The sequence below is a fragment of the Phocoena phocoena genome, chromosome 2, assembly GCF_963924675.1.
Source record: "Phocoena phocoena chromosome 2, mPhoPho1.1, whole genome shotgun sequence".
NCBI classification, from domain to species: domain Eukaryota; kingdom Metazoa; phylum Chordata; class Mammalia; order Artiodactyla; family Phocoenidae; genus Phocoena; species Phocoena phocoena.
This window is the reverse complement of record NC_089220.1, coordinates 2,182,037-2,196,711: the sequence shown is the minus strand read 5'-3', so window position 1 is coordinate 2,196,711 and position 14,675 is coordinate 2,182,037. Positions and strand designations below refer to the sequence as shown.

Genomic DNA, 14,675 nt, shown 5'->3' with positions numbered 1-14,675 from the left:
AAGGTCGGCAGAAGGACTTCTGCATCTGACTATGTAATGGCTAAATGAATAAAAAGGCCACAAACTAAGCTCCACTTTCCTCTGTCTTCAAAACTCTAGGGACACTGGGAATGCTATACAACTTCCTACTATTCTCCTAAGGTCCTAGGAAACAGTTTCAGGGAACAGGGAACAGACGCGGCACCGAGGCCGCCCCGAGCTGCCTGCTTCCTGCACAGCCCCCGGCGCCACTGGGGTCTGCAGGAGGCTGGCGCCACGGGCCCCCCGCGCTGCCTCAGCTGGTTCTGGGCAGGAGGGGCCGCAGGCGGTCCTTCGTGTGCAAACGGAACAGCTGTGCAGATGAGATCTGGCCTACCGCCTCGCTGCGGCATAAAGCCCATCATTATTATAATAAAGTATTTTCTTCATCTCCGTATCTACAAATCGATTCTACATTTCCTTGGACAACACTGGAGGGTCAGCTCAGTCTTGGCACTGACAGGAGGCCACCCGGGCCCCCGGCCCCGCTGCGGTGACCGGCAGCTTCAGGCATCGCAGGACGGCTGCTCCAGGCCTTCAAGGGGGAGCTGGCTCCTGTGGGGGGAGTTGGGGCTTGGTGGGCCGCTGGGGTTGGAGCTGTTCGATGGAGTCGAGTGTTTGGTGGAATCCGAATCAGGCTGTGAAGACAAAGAGGGACAGCGTGAGAACCATGGCCCTGGGCCTGTGGAGGCGATGCTGCCTGGGCAGGTGTAGCCCCTGCTGGCTCCACTCTTGTCATGAGAGCACACGCTGCAAGCCTGTCACGTGGTCCTTGCTGGTGAGAGATCATAAACCAAGGCCCAACCCCACAAATGACTCAGTAACTATTCCAAAAGGAGCGACTCCGCAGTGAAGAAACCAGACGGAATGGCGACCGAGCAGTCAGAGGTCACAGACGCGAAGCCCTTCCACGATAAAAGCATGAGGAACAGAGAGGACCCTTCTCAACATGACAACGGGTGTCCGTGAGCAGCCCACAGTTCACTTCACACCCGGTGGTGAAAGGCAAAGCTTCCCGCTCAGCGCAGGAACAAGACCAGGCTGCTGCTTTCACCGCTGCTATTCGACACTGTGCTCCAAGTTCCAGCCAGGGCAAGAAAAAATGGCATCCAAGTTGGAAAGGAAGAAGTAAAAGCATCTCTCTTCACAGCTGACATGACTCTGTATAGACAGAAAATCCTAAAGAACTCCACGAAGAACAAATTCAGTAAAGTTGCAGGGTACAAGATCAACACACAAAAGTCAGCTGTGTTTCTAGATATCAGCAATGAACAATGGGAAAAGGAAATTAAGAAAACAATGCCATTTACAATAGCATCCAAAAGGATAAAATACAGCTAGGAATAAAATTTAACCAAGAAGGTGAAAGATCTGTACACTGAGACTATGAAACATCGCTGAAAGAAATGAAAGACCACCTAAATAACCGGAAGGGCATCCTACGTTCATGGATTGGAAGACTACTGTAAAGATGGCAATATTCCCCAACATGATCAACCTACAGATTCAATGCAATCGTTACTGAAATTTCAACGGATGTTTTTGGGGAGGGGCAGAAATGGAAAAGCCAATCCTCAAATTCATATAGAATTGCAAAGGACTCAGAATAGTGAAAACAATACTAAGAAAAAGTGGGAGGACTCACACTTCCCAAACTTACAACTTCAAAACGTACTACAAAGCAACAGTAATCAAATACAGCGTGGTAGTATTAATCTAAAGACCAATGCAATAGAACTGAGAGTCCAGAAATGTATCTATAAACCTGTGGTCAATGGATTTTTAACAAGGGTGCCAAGACCATTCAATGGGGGAAGGAACAAATGGTGCTGGATATTCACCTGCAAAAGAATTAAACTAGACCCCTACCTCACACCACACACACAAACTAACTCAAAATGTAAAAAAGACCTAAACAAAAGCTAAAACCATAAAACTCTTAAGAAGAAAACAGGACTAAATCTTCATAACCTTGAATTTGGCAATGGATTCTTAGATATAACATCAAAAGCACGAGCAACAAAAGAAAAAAATAGAAAAACTGGACCTCACCAAAATTAGAAACTTTTGTACACTGAAGGACATAGAGAATTGTGAAAAGACAATCCAAAAGAACGTGAAAAAACTATTTGCAAATCACATATCTGATAAGTGTCTGGTATCCTTTTTTTTGGCTGTGCCACACCACACAACTTATGGGATCTTAGTTCCCAGACCAGGGATGGAACCCGGGCCACAGCAGTGAAAATGCCAAGTCCCAACCACTGGACCCCCAGGGAATTCCCTATCCATATCGTATAAAAATTTCTTACAACCCAACAACAAAAGACAAATAATCCAATTTAAAAATGGGCAGAAGACTTGAATAGACATTTCTCCAAAGAAGGTATACAAATGGCCAATAAGCCCATGAAAAAGATGCTCAACATCACTGATCATTAGGGAAACGCAAACCAAAAGCACAATGAGATACAACTTCACACCTGCTAGGATGGCTATTGAAAAAACATTTGCTTGTAAGAAAAAAAATAAGTGTTAGCAAAGACGTGGACTCAACCCTTGTACATTTGCTGGTGGGAATGTAAAATGGTACAGCTGCTGTGGTTCCTCAAAAAGTTAAAAGTAGAGCCACCATATGACCCAGCAATCCCACTCCTAGGTACATACCCCAAAGAAGTGAAAACATGTACTCAAAACAAATACATGTACGCAGCTGTTCCTAGCGCACTATTCCTAACCACCAATGAGTACGTAAGATGTGGTCCATCTATCTACTGGACTGTTTGGCAATAAAAAGAAACAACTTACTGGTACAGAGGCTGCAACATGGACGAACCGTGAAAACATGATGCTGAGTGGAAGAAGCCAGACACAAAAGGCTATGTACTGTCTGATTCATGCCACTTATATGAAATGCCCAGAACAGGCAAATCCAGAGATTGTTAAGACTGGTGGTAGCCAGGAGCTGGGGGGAGGCAGGAATTGAGGAGAAACTGCTCAGTGGGTAGGGGTTTTATCTTGCAGTGATGGAAGTGTTCTGAGTAGACAGAGCTGGTGGTTGTACAACACTGTGAATGTACTAAACAGCCACTGAATTGTTGACTTCTTTACTTTTGGCTGTGTTGGGTCTCATTGCTGCACGCAGGCTTTCTCTAGTTGCGGCGAGCGGGGGCTATTCTTCGTTGCGGTGCGCGGGCTTCTCACTGCGGTGGCTTCTCTTGTTGCGGAGCACGGGCTCTAGGCGCACGGGCTTCAGCAGTTGTGGCACGTGGACCCAGTAGTTGTGGCTCAGGGCTCCAGAGCGCAGGCTCAGTAGTTGTGGCTCACGGGCTTAGTTGCCCCACGGCATGTGGGATCTTCCTGGAAGGGATCAAACCCGTGTCCCCTGCATTGGCAGGCGGATCCTTAACCACTGAACCACGAGGGAAGTCCGAATTGTTGACTTTTAAATGCTTACTTTCTGTTATGTGAATTTCACTTCAATAAACTTAAGGAGAGGAACAAACAGGTCAGAACAGGACAAACAGATGCCATGCACCTCAGGATGCAACACCCCAAGAAGGACACCACATCCTGTGTGCCATACTCCATCCTGGGACACACAACCCAAATCTCAAAAGACAAGGAAATGTCAGACACGCAAACTGAGGAGTGTTCTAGAAAATAAAAGATGTGCTCTCTGCCAGACAGGCTGAGGGCCTGTTCCAGAGTAAAGGGGCCAAAGAGATGAGGCAGCTAAATGCCACACGTGCTTGGGGACTGGGTCCTGCGCCAGCAAAGGTGCTTAAGGACATTATGGGGACACGCAGGTGGCTTCATCAGTGTGGCAGCTGTACTGTGGTCATGTGAGGGATCAGCCCTGCTCTCAGATAAAGGGTACGATGTGTGCAGTCAGGAAAAGTGTGTGCCGTGTGCACGCACACTCATACACACTTGTTTGTTGGTCCCTGGGGAGAACCGGGCGGCTGGGAGACAGGTGCGGAGCCTTTTCACTGTTTACGCAATTCAAAAAACCAGACCAGCCTTGACTAAGGAACGTTTTGCAAGAAAACCTGCACTTTTTGTAAACAAACTGCACAGTGGACTGAAGACTAGAGATGTGCCTACAAACGCAGCGCGTGGCCCTGGCTGGATTCTAGGGTTAGGGACAGGACGTCACCGGGCAGCGGGGAGACGCCCTCCCAAGGGAGGTGCGGGATAAGGACTTAGGGGTGGGTAATACTGCAACTCACTTTCTGCTGGTTCCTCCCCAAAAACCCAAATGGGGAAAATGGGTTAGGTACAGCCTATGTGGGTTATTCACTCTACTATTCTTGCAACTTTCCTGAAGTTTGAAAATTTTCCAAACAGATAGTTGCAGGGGAAAAAATAAGGGAAAAAACCCCAGAAGACCTACCTCTCTAGCCATCAACCTCAGGCCCTTTTAAGGGAGGCCTATAAAACCTTCCAGGAAAAGAAAACCCCTGTATGATGGCAACTAAGAGATCCGGATTTCCTAAGCCAGAGTTGAGGCTGGTGCAGCCCTGAAGACAGCTGAAAGAGCAGCTCAGCAAAGAGGGCACAGATAACTTCACTGATAAACACAGACGGAAAAACTGGCACCAAAATGTTCACCAACTGAATCTCTCACCGTCCCACATTAAGAGGATTCTACTTTACGCACAATGGCACCAAGAACCTTGGAATGCTTAAGAATTAACTTATTAGCCACCAACACGCGCAACCTGCCAGAGGGAGCCCGTCGGGAGAGACGTGCAGTGTTCCTACACAGGGAAGGTCAGGATGGTGAGCGGCCCCCAAATTCATCTACAAATCCAACACAATCCCAGCGAAAAGCTCAACACAATTTTCACTTTTTTTAGATTATGATGGAGTCAACAAGCTCCATAATCTAAAAAAAATTTTGATTTATTTTTGGCTGCGTTGGGTCGCCGTTGCTGCACGTGGGCTTTCTCTAGTTGCGGCGTGTAGGCTTCTCATTGTGATGGCTTCTCTGTTGTGGAGCAGGGGCTCTAGGCGTGTGGGCTCAGCAGTTGTGGCTCGCGGGCTTAGTTGCTCCAGGGCATGTGTGATCTTCCCGGACCAGGGCTCAAACCCGTGTCCCTTGCATTGGCAGGCGGATTCTTAACCACTGCACCACCAGGGAAGCCCCTAAAAATATTTTAAAATTTATTTGAAGGAGAAGCTAAGAAAGTGTTTTGCAAAGTGGGAATGAAGAGGTGTGCTCTACCGGCTCTCAGGTTACAGGTGGTACAGCACAGGCTCCAGGGATAGAGACAGTAAACAAAGGAATTTAACAAATAATAAAGGGTAATGCTTCAAGCTGGAAGGAAGGAAGTGGTGCAGGGCCAGCGCGTCATGTACCTTAGAAAGAAGCAGCTCAGGTCCTTGCGCACATACACGCTAAGACACACTTACACACTCACTCTCACGCCCCCTCGCAGACACTTCCACGACGTAATGACAAACAGAAAACCCTACCAAGCTCTCAGACTATAAGAGAATGTTTATCTTAATTAAAAAGATAAAGACTAGACTGTACGAGAATTAAATATTTCTGTATGACAATGCCCTTACAATTAAAGACAAAATTAAAAAGTCAGCGGTAAGGGGAAAAGTACCTGCAACAGATTAACACCCACAACCTACAAAGGGTTTCTATAAACGAGTTAAGAGGAAAGCATGGTGACTCAAGAGAAGACGGGTAAAGGGCACAAAGGTGGACCCAGAGGAAGCAGCAGCCGATCCACACCTGAAAAGCTGGCCACGCCAGGAAGGTGAGGACCACGTGAAGCGAAGCCCTTCTGGTTTCCGCTGTCAGCTCAGCAGCCCCCACGAGTCCAGCTGTCGGTGCCGGGGCTGTTAGAACAGCCAGCGGAACCCAGCCCCTCTCCTCCTTCCCACAAAAGTGCTGCTGGAGCACAGCCCTCAGGCTGCCGTTCTTCCCAGCCTCCTCCCCCACCACACACACAGGGAACCAAGGACACTGCCACCAGGAGCTGGGTCTGAAAGCCCAAGAACACCTGAGCCAGGGACGCCCCCACCTGGCCCCCACACTCCGATCCCAGGGGGCAGTCAGAAGAGGAGAGAGCAAGACACATGAGGCCACCTGTACTTTAAAAGGAACGTGCCTACTGACGTGTTACAGCCACGTGCATAAAAGTACACGGAAGAGTCTAGACGGGAAAAGCCTTCCTGCACTTTTCACAGGAGGGCTTTCATTTCTCAGTTGTGCATGGTGACGCCCACCCGCAGTCAGTGCCCAGGAGGAGAGCCGGGCCCCGGCAGCTCCCTTGGCCCCCCTCCTGAGCTTTCGGCGGCATCCTCCCGGGGCTGGCCCAGCCTCGGGCAGCCATGGCTGGGGGCAAGGGACCAGGTGACTCGGGAGCAGGGCCTGGAAGGAGGCCCAGCACCAGGCCGCAGAGGCCTCGGTCTCCCTGAGGCCATGACCTGGAGGCGAGAATCCACATCTTTCTCCCAACACACTCACAGCCACAGGGTCCACGTCCTCCCTCCTCCCGGCCTCGGCTCAGCCTCAGCAGTCATGAGTGGGGAGCTCCGGGGGGCTGGTGACCACTGAGGCCCTACGTGGCCACTCCAGGGGAGATGGAGTCTCTCTCCAAAGAACAGCTGCTTCGAGTCTCCTGCACGTGTGGAGCTGCAGACCCCAGGCCTTGTCCCTTGTAATTGGGCAAGTCTTACCTCTTTGTCAAAGTCCTGGTCGGGGTCAGACATACTTCTTAGAGGCATAGCCACGCCGGGCTCAGATCCACCTACGGAACACAGGTAGCCACTGATCATCTTGGGGAAAACAGTTCAGAGACGAACTGAAGGCCTGGAGTCCCAGCATCCAGGCCCCGCCCCGGGCGCCCCTGGTACCTGATGAGGGCCACGAGATGTAGGGCTTGTTCCTGGGCGGAGGCTGGCGGGACAGGCTGGCGGGAGCAGGGCCGGGCCTCTCCTCCTGGGAGGGGGGCATGGCGCTCTGGGCAGAGAGAATAGCACGTGAGCACAGCCTGGGGGAGCACAGCCGGGCCCCGGGCAGAGCGCGCAGGCCAAGTGCAAAGTCCGCCGCACGAGCAGGCCGGGGCCCTGGGCCTCGACAGGCAAAACGGGCTGGGAAGGACCTCTGGACAGCGGCATCAGGTCAGTTTTGAGCTAAGAATTGGCAATAGTGACTTTAGGCCAAGTCAAATTCTACAGAAAACACATTTTTTAAGGAAAAAAAAAAAACCCACAAAGTGTGCTACGTGCCCATATACTGAGATGTTTTAGCACCGTTGACAGCTATTTCTCACAAACCCCTAACAGACTGAGATGGTGACAGACACCTCAGGAGCACACAGGCAGGAGCCACAGGGGAGCCGGGGTGTGGGGAGGGCAGGGGACAGCATCCGCGGGCTCACCAGAGGCAGGTCCATGAGCACCTGCATCCCGTCGCCTGGGCCCATGTGGGCCACGTGGTTGAAGTTGGTGGGGTTGGAGATCATCTTGGATCTCAGCTCTGGGTCTCTAAGCATCTCTCTGGGGAAAGGAAACACCGTGAGGTTCAGGAAGGCGTCAGGGTCCTCTGGGCCCAGCACAGCCCCCAGCCAGGCTCCTACCGCCGCTGCTGCAGCCTCTCCTCCTCCGGCACCTTGAAGACAAACCGCCTTTTGCTTCTGGTCCGCAGCATCTGCTTCCTGCTGTTGTCAGAGGTGTCGGGCACGTTGAGAGCCGCTCCTGCAGGACAAGGAAAGGCCGCTGTGGCTCCGTGGGGCCGGGGGGAGGGCCACGGGGCCGCCGACTCCCAGGCAGGCCCCCTCCAGCCCCCGTCCTCTGCTCCCCCCGAGAAGGGCTCACCCGAGAACTTGCTCTTGAAGTAGATCAGGCGGGGAGGCTCGCAGTTGAGGAGGTTGAGGCTGCCCTCCAAGTTCAGTGGCCGGATCTGCGTTGGAAACCAGAGAGGGAGGCTGGCTGCTGGGGGGGCGGGGGAGGGGCGGCCAGGGGAGGGGCCGAGCACCGCCGGGCCTTACCCTGCGCAGGCCGACGGTCTGGACCCACTCCATGGTGCGTACGTCAAAGACGTCCACGCCGTACTCGCTGTAGACCGTGACGTGTGCGGGGCTGCAACCTGGCGCACACGGAGCAGAGTGGTGAGCCCGGGCCCGCCCCCCCTAGTGCCGGGGGCTGCCCGCCCAGCGTGGGGTGCAACGGCCCAGGCCGCAGGGGCCCTGCCCCTTACTCTAGAGGGAACCTTCACTTCAAGGTTCAGACAAACACAACGGACGTCTGAACGCTTTACCTCCACTCCTGAAACTAAACAGCATTTCAATACCATCGCCAAAGGTGCCGAAGGTGACCTGTTTAAACACCTGGCTTCCCCTTTAGCTTTCTTATACAACTACTGCAGAAGCCTGTCACTTCAGGCTCAGAACATCTGATATCCAGGTAGGGGCCCAATGTCCTGTTTCTTAAGGCAAATCCCTTCTTTCAGAGATGCCAAAAGGTCAGATTTCTGGGTAAATATTTAAAATCTCCACCCAGAGACTACTGCTGGGCTCTGGGCAAGGGCGCTGGCTTACTCTGGAGCTGCCTTCAGGCAGCCCTCCTGTAATCAGGTCTGAACACACACGCGGTAAAATGACAATTGCTCTCCTGCGATGAGCTGGGGAGCTGGTGCTGTCTCCCCCCTTCCCCGCTAAGGGATGGGACATCGTCAGGTCGTGACGGAAGACCCTCCCAGCGAACCAGACGTGTGAGACCGAGGACTGGTGGCCCTGTGGCACCCGAAGTTTAAGGGGCCTTTCCCACGTTTAGGACAGCGGTAAAAAATATCTGAACTATCTGAGAGAAAGCAGCGGTGGAGGCTGCATCCCGCCATCCTGCCAGGGGAGGCGCAAGGCTGGGGTCCCAGCATGCTGTCATCACACAGCCTCGCCCGGGCTGGCACGCAGAGCTGGCAGGTGGCTCTGGCTCAGCCCTGGTTCCTGGTCCTTCTACCTTCCAGGGTTAATCTTCCTCACGTTACGCTTAACTGAAGATAAATTTCTAAAAAGCTTCTGCTATGCTGCTATTACAGATTCCATATGGGCTCTCTGATCACACCTGTTGTTTTGAACCCAAAAATAAAATACAACAGGGTTTAGGAAACAGACAAAAGATGCTGGAACCAGTCACCAAACTGTCCCAGAAGTGACATCTCAGACAAACCATAAGGCCTTTTTGAGTGCCACATGTGAAAAAGATGGTCAGAGAAACCAGGGCCCTGAAGTGACTCAGAGGACCTTCCCGCACATGGGGGCTTCTGGGGCAGCTCTTCTTACTTGTGGGCATGTGGGGCTTCATCTGCAGGGAGCCAGGAGAGATCTGTGCGTACGACTTACTGATAAAGTGATAAACTGAGATGTCCAGTCTAAAGAAAAATTTAAACTAAAAAGTTAAATCAGTGGAGAGAACACGGGCCGTGGAGTCTAGATCCAAGTCTGAAGCCAGCCTCTGCTGCGTGGTTTGTGCAGGTCACCTCACTTCGTGGCCCTCAGGGTCCTCCTCGGTAGGCTGGGATCGATTAGCGCCCCCCAGCCCCGCCCCCCAGGTAACAGGAGAAGGGGGCAGAACACACGCATGCTCGGATGGGGCTTGGGACAAGCAGGCCACAATTCTAGTTCTCCAGCCTCAAAGTCACTGAATTACTTTTGGCAGCTCTAAAACTGACTTGGCATCTGTACTGTGCATGGAGGTGAGACGAGAGCACAAAGGTGGAGAGAGAGCTGCAATCAGAGGAGAACGCAGGAACCTCAGGCGTCACCGCCAGGTCACTCACGGTCAAGATTACAGAACACGGCACTCAGTGACCTGCATCCTGTCAGACGTTACCGGGTGGTCTTGAGGCCATTCCTGCACTGGCCGCCCACGAAGACGAGCGGGCGCGGCAGAGAGAGACCAGGAGAAGCGCCAGGGCCAGGCCTCGGCCCTTCCTGCCGGCTCTGGCTGCCCGCACCGCACCCCAGGCCCTGGCCAAGGGCTAACAAGGCCGGGACACGTCCAGCGAGCCTCCGCCGGCTGAAGGCCGGCAGCTCCCCTCACGGGCCTGGCTCCTGGTCCCAGCGCCTTGGCTGTTCTGCCAGCTTGGTGAAGCCAGCAACGAGGCAGCCGCAAGACTGTTCCTTTAGGTAATGAAGGAAAAACTGAACTCCCACGCCCCACCCCCACGACCCCAGCCCCCAGCAGCTGGAAATCAACGTGTACCCTGCGGCTGCCTACTCAGTCCTCGTCCCTCTGCCTTCCGGCGTCATGATGCAGCCCACCTGCTATACGCTATATCGAGTGGCCAGAATGGGGGGTTTAGGGTCTTTAAAAAGTGCTCAGACAGCAGGCCCAGCAGGAAGCGCCCCTGTGGAGTGCAGACTCCAGGGCCTCGTGCCCAGCGCTGTCGTCCATGCAGAAGGACATGCAACCGAGCCGATGAAGCAACAACTGTTCTCCAGAACGGCTCCTACCCCTCGGAACAGTATCTGTCCCAAGAGGAACTCTGACCTGGACATCAGAACTGAGTATTTTCTGGTCACTGCAAACCTTTAGCTTGTTTTCATCACCGTGTAAGTTTATACATCATCACGAAGAACATCTTTTAAAACGTAAAACAGTGCAGGTCCTGTCTTCCCTTGGCCTGGGCTTCCCCCAGGGAGGCCAGCCGTCTCCGTTGGGCTCCTGGGCTGAGGGGCTCCCGCAGTGCCCGTGGGATAGGAGGGCAAGCCCACTCCAACGGGCCCGGGGTGTGGCAGTGGGACCACCCTGCCCCCGCAGCAAGCCGCAGGGCCCGCCTCTCACGACCACTCAGCTAAGGGAGCTAGAGGACAAACCAAAGCAAATAGGACACATGCTGACCGGTGATGCGACAGCGGCAACGGGGTATGGCAACAGAAAACATATACATACTACAGGCAACGGGCGCCGCAGGCCACATGAGCTCCTGCGTGCGTGACCTCCGGCCTTGTGGGTCCACGTACAGTCCCATGTGGCTGAAGCAAAGCAGGTACTCCTCACTTTTGAGCTCCACAGCACAAAGGGCATCAAAAGACTGTTGTGAGAGGAACGTAAGCGAGGGGTCATTGGGATTTACCAGGTTTAGAGCCTGCCCATCTCCCTGGGTGCTCAACAGAGAGAACCCGGAAGGGTAGCCAACACAGAGCCTGTCCTTGACCACGGCCATCCACTGTGCATTGCCAGGGGCCACAAGCTCGCTGAGCTTCCTGTGGAAAGGCTTAGTTCTCTGGATCTCATAGCAAAGCACCAGCCGCTTCACCGCCACGAACAGGCAGGTGGGGCCGCCCTTCCTCAGCGTCCCGGTCGCCATGAGCTGGCAGCCCTTTGTCTCCGGAAGCTTGACGTCCACGCTGCTCTCCACGCCGTCGAAGGAGGACCACGGACACAGGTGGACATGGTGGTTCCGGCCGCAGAGGAGGATGGCGACTCTCTCTCTGGGGGCAAGCTCGATCTGGTACACTTTCTTGTAGTCGGCCACACGGACGATCACTGCAGGATGGGGGCCAGAGCATGAGGCCAGGGCCTCTGCTCGCGCCCCACCCGGAGCGCCCCTTCCTCATCATCTCACACACACACCTGGCACCAGGGCCCTGGCTGGGAGGTGCCAAGGGCAGTGAGGCCCTGCGTGGGTGGATCTGGACAGCCTTCCGGCTCATCCCTGAAGCCAGGAACCACGTTTGGAAAACAAAAAAAACCTCACTGGATCCTTGGATAAACTCGCTGAAGGCTCCCACCTGCTCACTGGGCCCCCAGACCAACCCAGGACCCTCGATACCCTAACTGGGGCAGGGCCTCCACTCGGGCTCTGAGCAAGAGCCGGGGGTCTGGACCCCGAGGGACAACAGCCTGTGGCAGCAGCCACCATCCCAAGGCCACATGTGTTCACCCTTCTTCCACTGTGCCTGTGTCGGGACCCCAGGCCCATGAGGAAGGCACCACCACCACCTCGGGGCAACTCCCTATTCCTTGGGGGAGGCGCCCAGAGCTGGGCCCAGGGCGGTGAAATGGGGAGACTTGTGGGTACTTTTGCTTTTTCTTCTGGGAAGAATGAAAGGTCAAAATTTGAAGCAAAGGAAGGCGAGTTTTGGTAAGGCCTCGGTGCACCGAGGAATTAAGGAAGCATTTCTCCTCCTGGGAAGCTCTCCCTGCCCCGACTCCCTGCTCAGTCCTCTCCCTGAAGGGCCTAATATACACGGCAGTCAGCTCACCACCAGCCCTCGAGGCTGGTCTCTGCGTTTCACTGGACCTGCTGGGTGGGCCCTGCCCACAGCCTTCAGGGCTGGGGGACACGAGGCAGACAGTCACTGACCATCTGTCTTATTTGTGGCATGTTCCTCTCCTCAGCCGCTGGCCTTTCCCTTTCTTTATAAAGCTCTCTGACACGGTGACTTACTGCTCTCACCCAGGAAATCCGTCTTAACCCTACACGTTGCCACCACTGACCCCGCGCGCGTGGCGCTAAGCAGGCGGCCTGAGCGTCCAGCTCACTCACCGTCCCGGGTCACCTCTATGACGTAGAGCCCTTCCTCGAGGCCGACGGCGATCCTGTCCCCGTCTGCGAACAACGTAAAGCGGTCAGTACCGGCGCGCGGGCCGTCTGCTTCCAAAGCGGCGGAGAAACTACCGGTTCAAATGGGCCACACCGCTGAGCCCACAGGCGGCCGGGACGCGGAGAAACGCACCCAGGATGGCGGCCGTGAGGATGGCCTTGATGAGGGGCAGCGAGCTGTCGTAGGCCTCCTGCGGGACGTGCACCACCAGGTTCCTCAGGCGGTTCTTGTGAAGGATGGCCTGCAGGCCTTCCAGGATCCCCACCCACTTCCTCTTTTCGTTCTCATTTTCCGTCAGAATGAGCAGCGAGCTGGTCTTAGAAGGTGTACCTAAGAGAGAGGCCGTCACCTTCACGACGGAAAACAAAACAGACAGAGAAGAGCCGTAAGACAACCGGACACACCGAACAGACGCCACGCGGCCTGCAGGGGTGAGGGCGGGGGCTGCTGCCCGGAGAGCTCGCCTCCGCGGGCCGCCAGGGTCCTGGTCCAGCCGCCCGCGGGCCGCGACAGCCTGGCTCTCACACGGCGCCCGCAGCCCGGCCTCGCCAGAGCTCAGGTGACTCGGCTCTGGCCAGAACTGCGGTTCACTGTTCACTCGAAAGCCGCCTTCTTGAATGCTCTGATCACAACTGAGAAACACATTCTCAGAACACGTCGAGGGACAACAGGATCTCAAACAAACGACTTCCCTGTGGGCGCTCCCCAAACACTTACCAGGACACGGGACAACCTTAGTTGCTACAAATCATCCTTTAGGCACACAATGATGGGAATTTTCTGTATTGTATACAGAGACAGTTTCTGAAGAGATGTGATTTAACAGAAAGTGATCCATACACTCGGTTTTGTGGTCAACCAAATTTCTCTGTACTTATAAAAATTCCCAGTGGAGGGGGATCCACCATCTTTTAGAAGCTTCCTGATGCCACAGCATCTAACACTAGCTCAGCAGGGGACACTCCAACTCAGCCAGCAAGACCGCTGATAAGCAATGTCTGCTAATTTCCCCCGGCTTTGCTCCAGTTAATGGCCAGCAAGTCCTCAGGAGGGAGGCTGAATGGTCCGCTTCATCTGGAGCCAACCGTGTGGCGGCCTCCAGCATCTAGCGCACGGGGCTGGAGCAGCCGGGACACAGACCGAGGAGGGAGGACGGAGCGGGAGGGCCTGACGCTGGGGAGACGGGGCTCTGCTGTGTGCAGAGAGGGTCCGTTACCCAGTACGGGGAGGGGGACGGGCGACACGGGACATATCGACAGGTGTGAAGGATCTGGAGAAACGGGAGGTCCACTCCGGATGTGCGCGAGCCCCTTGCTACAAGACAAGGAAATGCTCACAACAGTCCTTTTACTTTAACTACACGGATTTTTTTTCTTTTTTTTTTTTTTTTTTTTGGCCGCACCACGTGGCATTCGGGATCTTAGTTCCCCGACCACGGACTGAACCCGTGCCCCCTGCAGGGGAACTGCGGAGTCTTAACCACTGGACCGCCGGGGAAGTCCCCCTACGGACTTTTTATCATTAATGAAACGTCTCTTAAAAATCGGAAAGAAAACATACCCTGAATATACACGGAATATCTCGGCGTGAAGCATGTATGACGTCTGAAGCCAGGACTGAGCTCACAGAGAACTCTTCATCTCTGGTAAGAAATAACACATTCAGAATACCGGAAAAGAGACATGCACACAGGACTCTGTCCTCCACCCTTTAGGAACGGTATGAAAAAGGATACTTTCTAGAATACAAGGGAAGCTCCTCGCCTCCACCAGGATAAGAAAACGCTTATAATGACTAAGGCAACAAACAAAGCACAAGAATCTTGCATGCGTTTCAATGATTAGGGATGACTGGGAATAAAACCACTTTCCTGACTCACACTGTTCTATACTGTGCCAGACTGTTCCACAGGTACAAACATACCACGTCTTTGCTTTGGCCTGTACCTGGCTATAAACGGGGATAAAATGTGCTGAGATAACCACGGAATCACCTCCAGTTCGCTCTAAACCCTGGGCTACGGGCAGCGTTTCGTCTCGGGACACCTGCCAGCGGTCTCGTCACTGCTGGGCCAGGGGCACA

General features: G+C 54.0%; 1 protein-coding gene across 1 annotated transcript in view; it reads right to left on the bottom strand.

Moving 5' to 3' along the window:
- Positions 1-524: 524 nt before the first annotated feature.
- Positions 525-14,675, bottom strand: part of CDC42BPB (CDC42 binding protein kinase beta) — a 113,578-nt gene continuing 99,427 nt past the window's right edge. Inside the window, exons 27-37 of the mRNA XM_065871433.1 lie at positions 14,154-14,235; positions 12,726-12,942; positions 12,536-12,598; positions 10,936-11,532; positions 8,034-8,131; positions 7,861-7,945; positions 7,623-7,740; positions 7,425-7,542; positions 6,898-7,003; positions 6,721-6,791; positions 525-656 (exon numbers count right to left, since the gene is read on the bottom strand). Of these exons, the coding sequence (XP_065727505.1) occupies positions 525-656; positions 6,721-6,791; positions 6,898-7,003; positions 7,425-7,542; positions 7,623-7,740; positions 7,861-7,945; positions 8,034-8,131; positions 10,936-11,532; positions 12,536-12,598; positions 12,726-12,942; positions 14,154-14,235 (1,687 nt within the window). The remainder of the gene's footprint in view (positions 657-6,720; positions 6,792-6,897; positions 7,004-7,424; positions 7,543-7,622; positions 7,741-7,860; positions 7,946-8,033; positions 8,132-10,935; positions 11,533-12,535; positions 12,599-12,725; positions 12,943-14,153; positions 14,236-14,675) is intronic.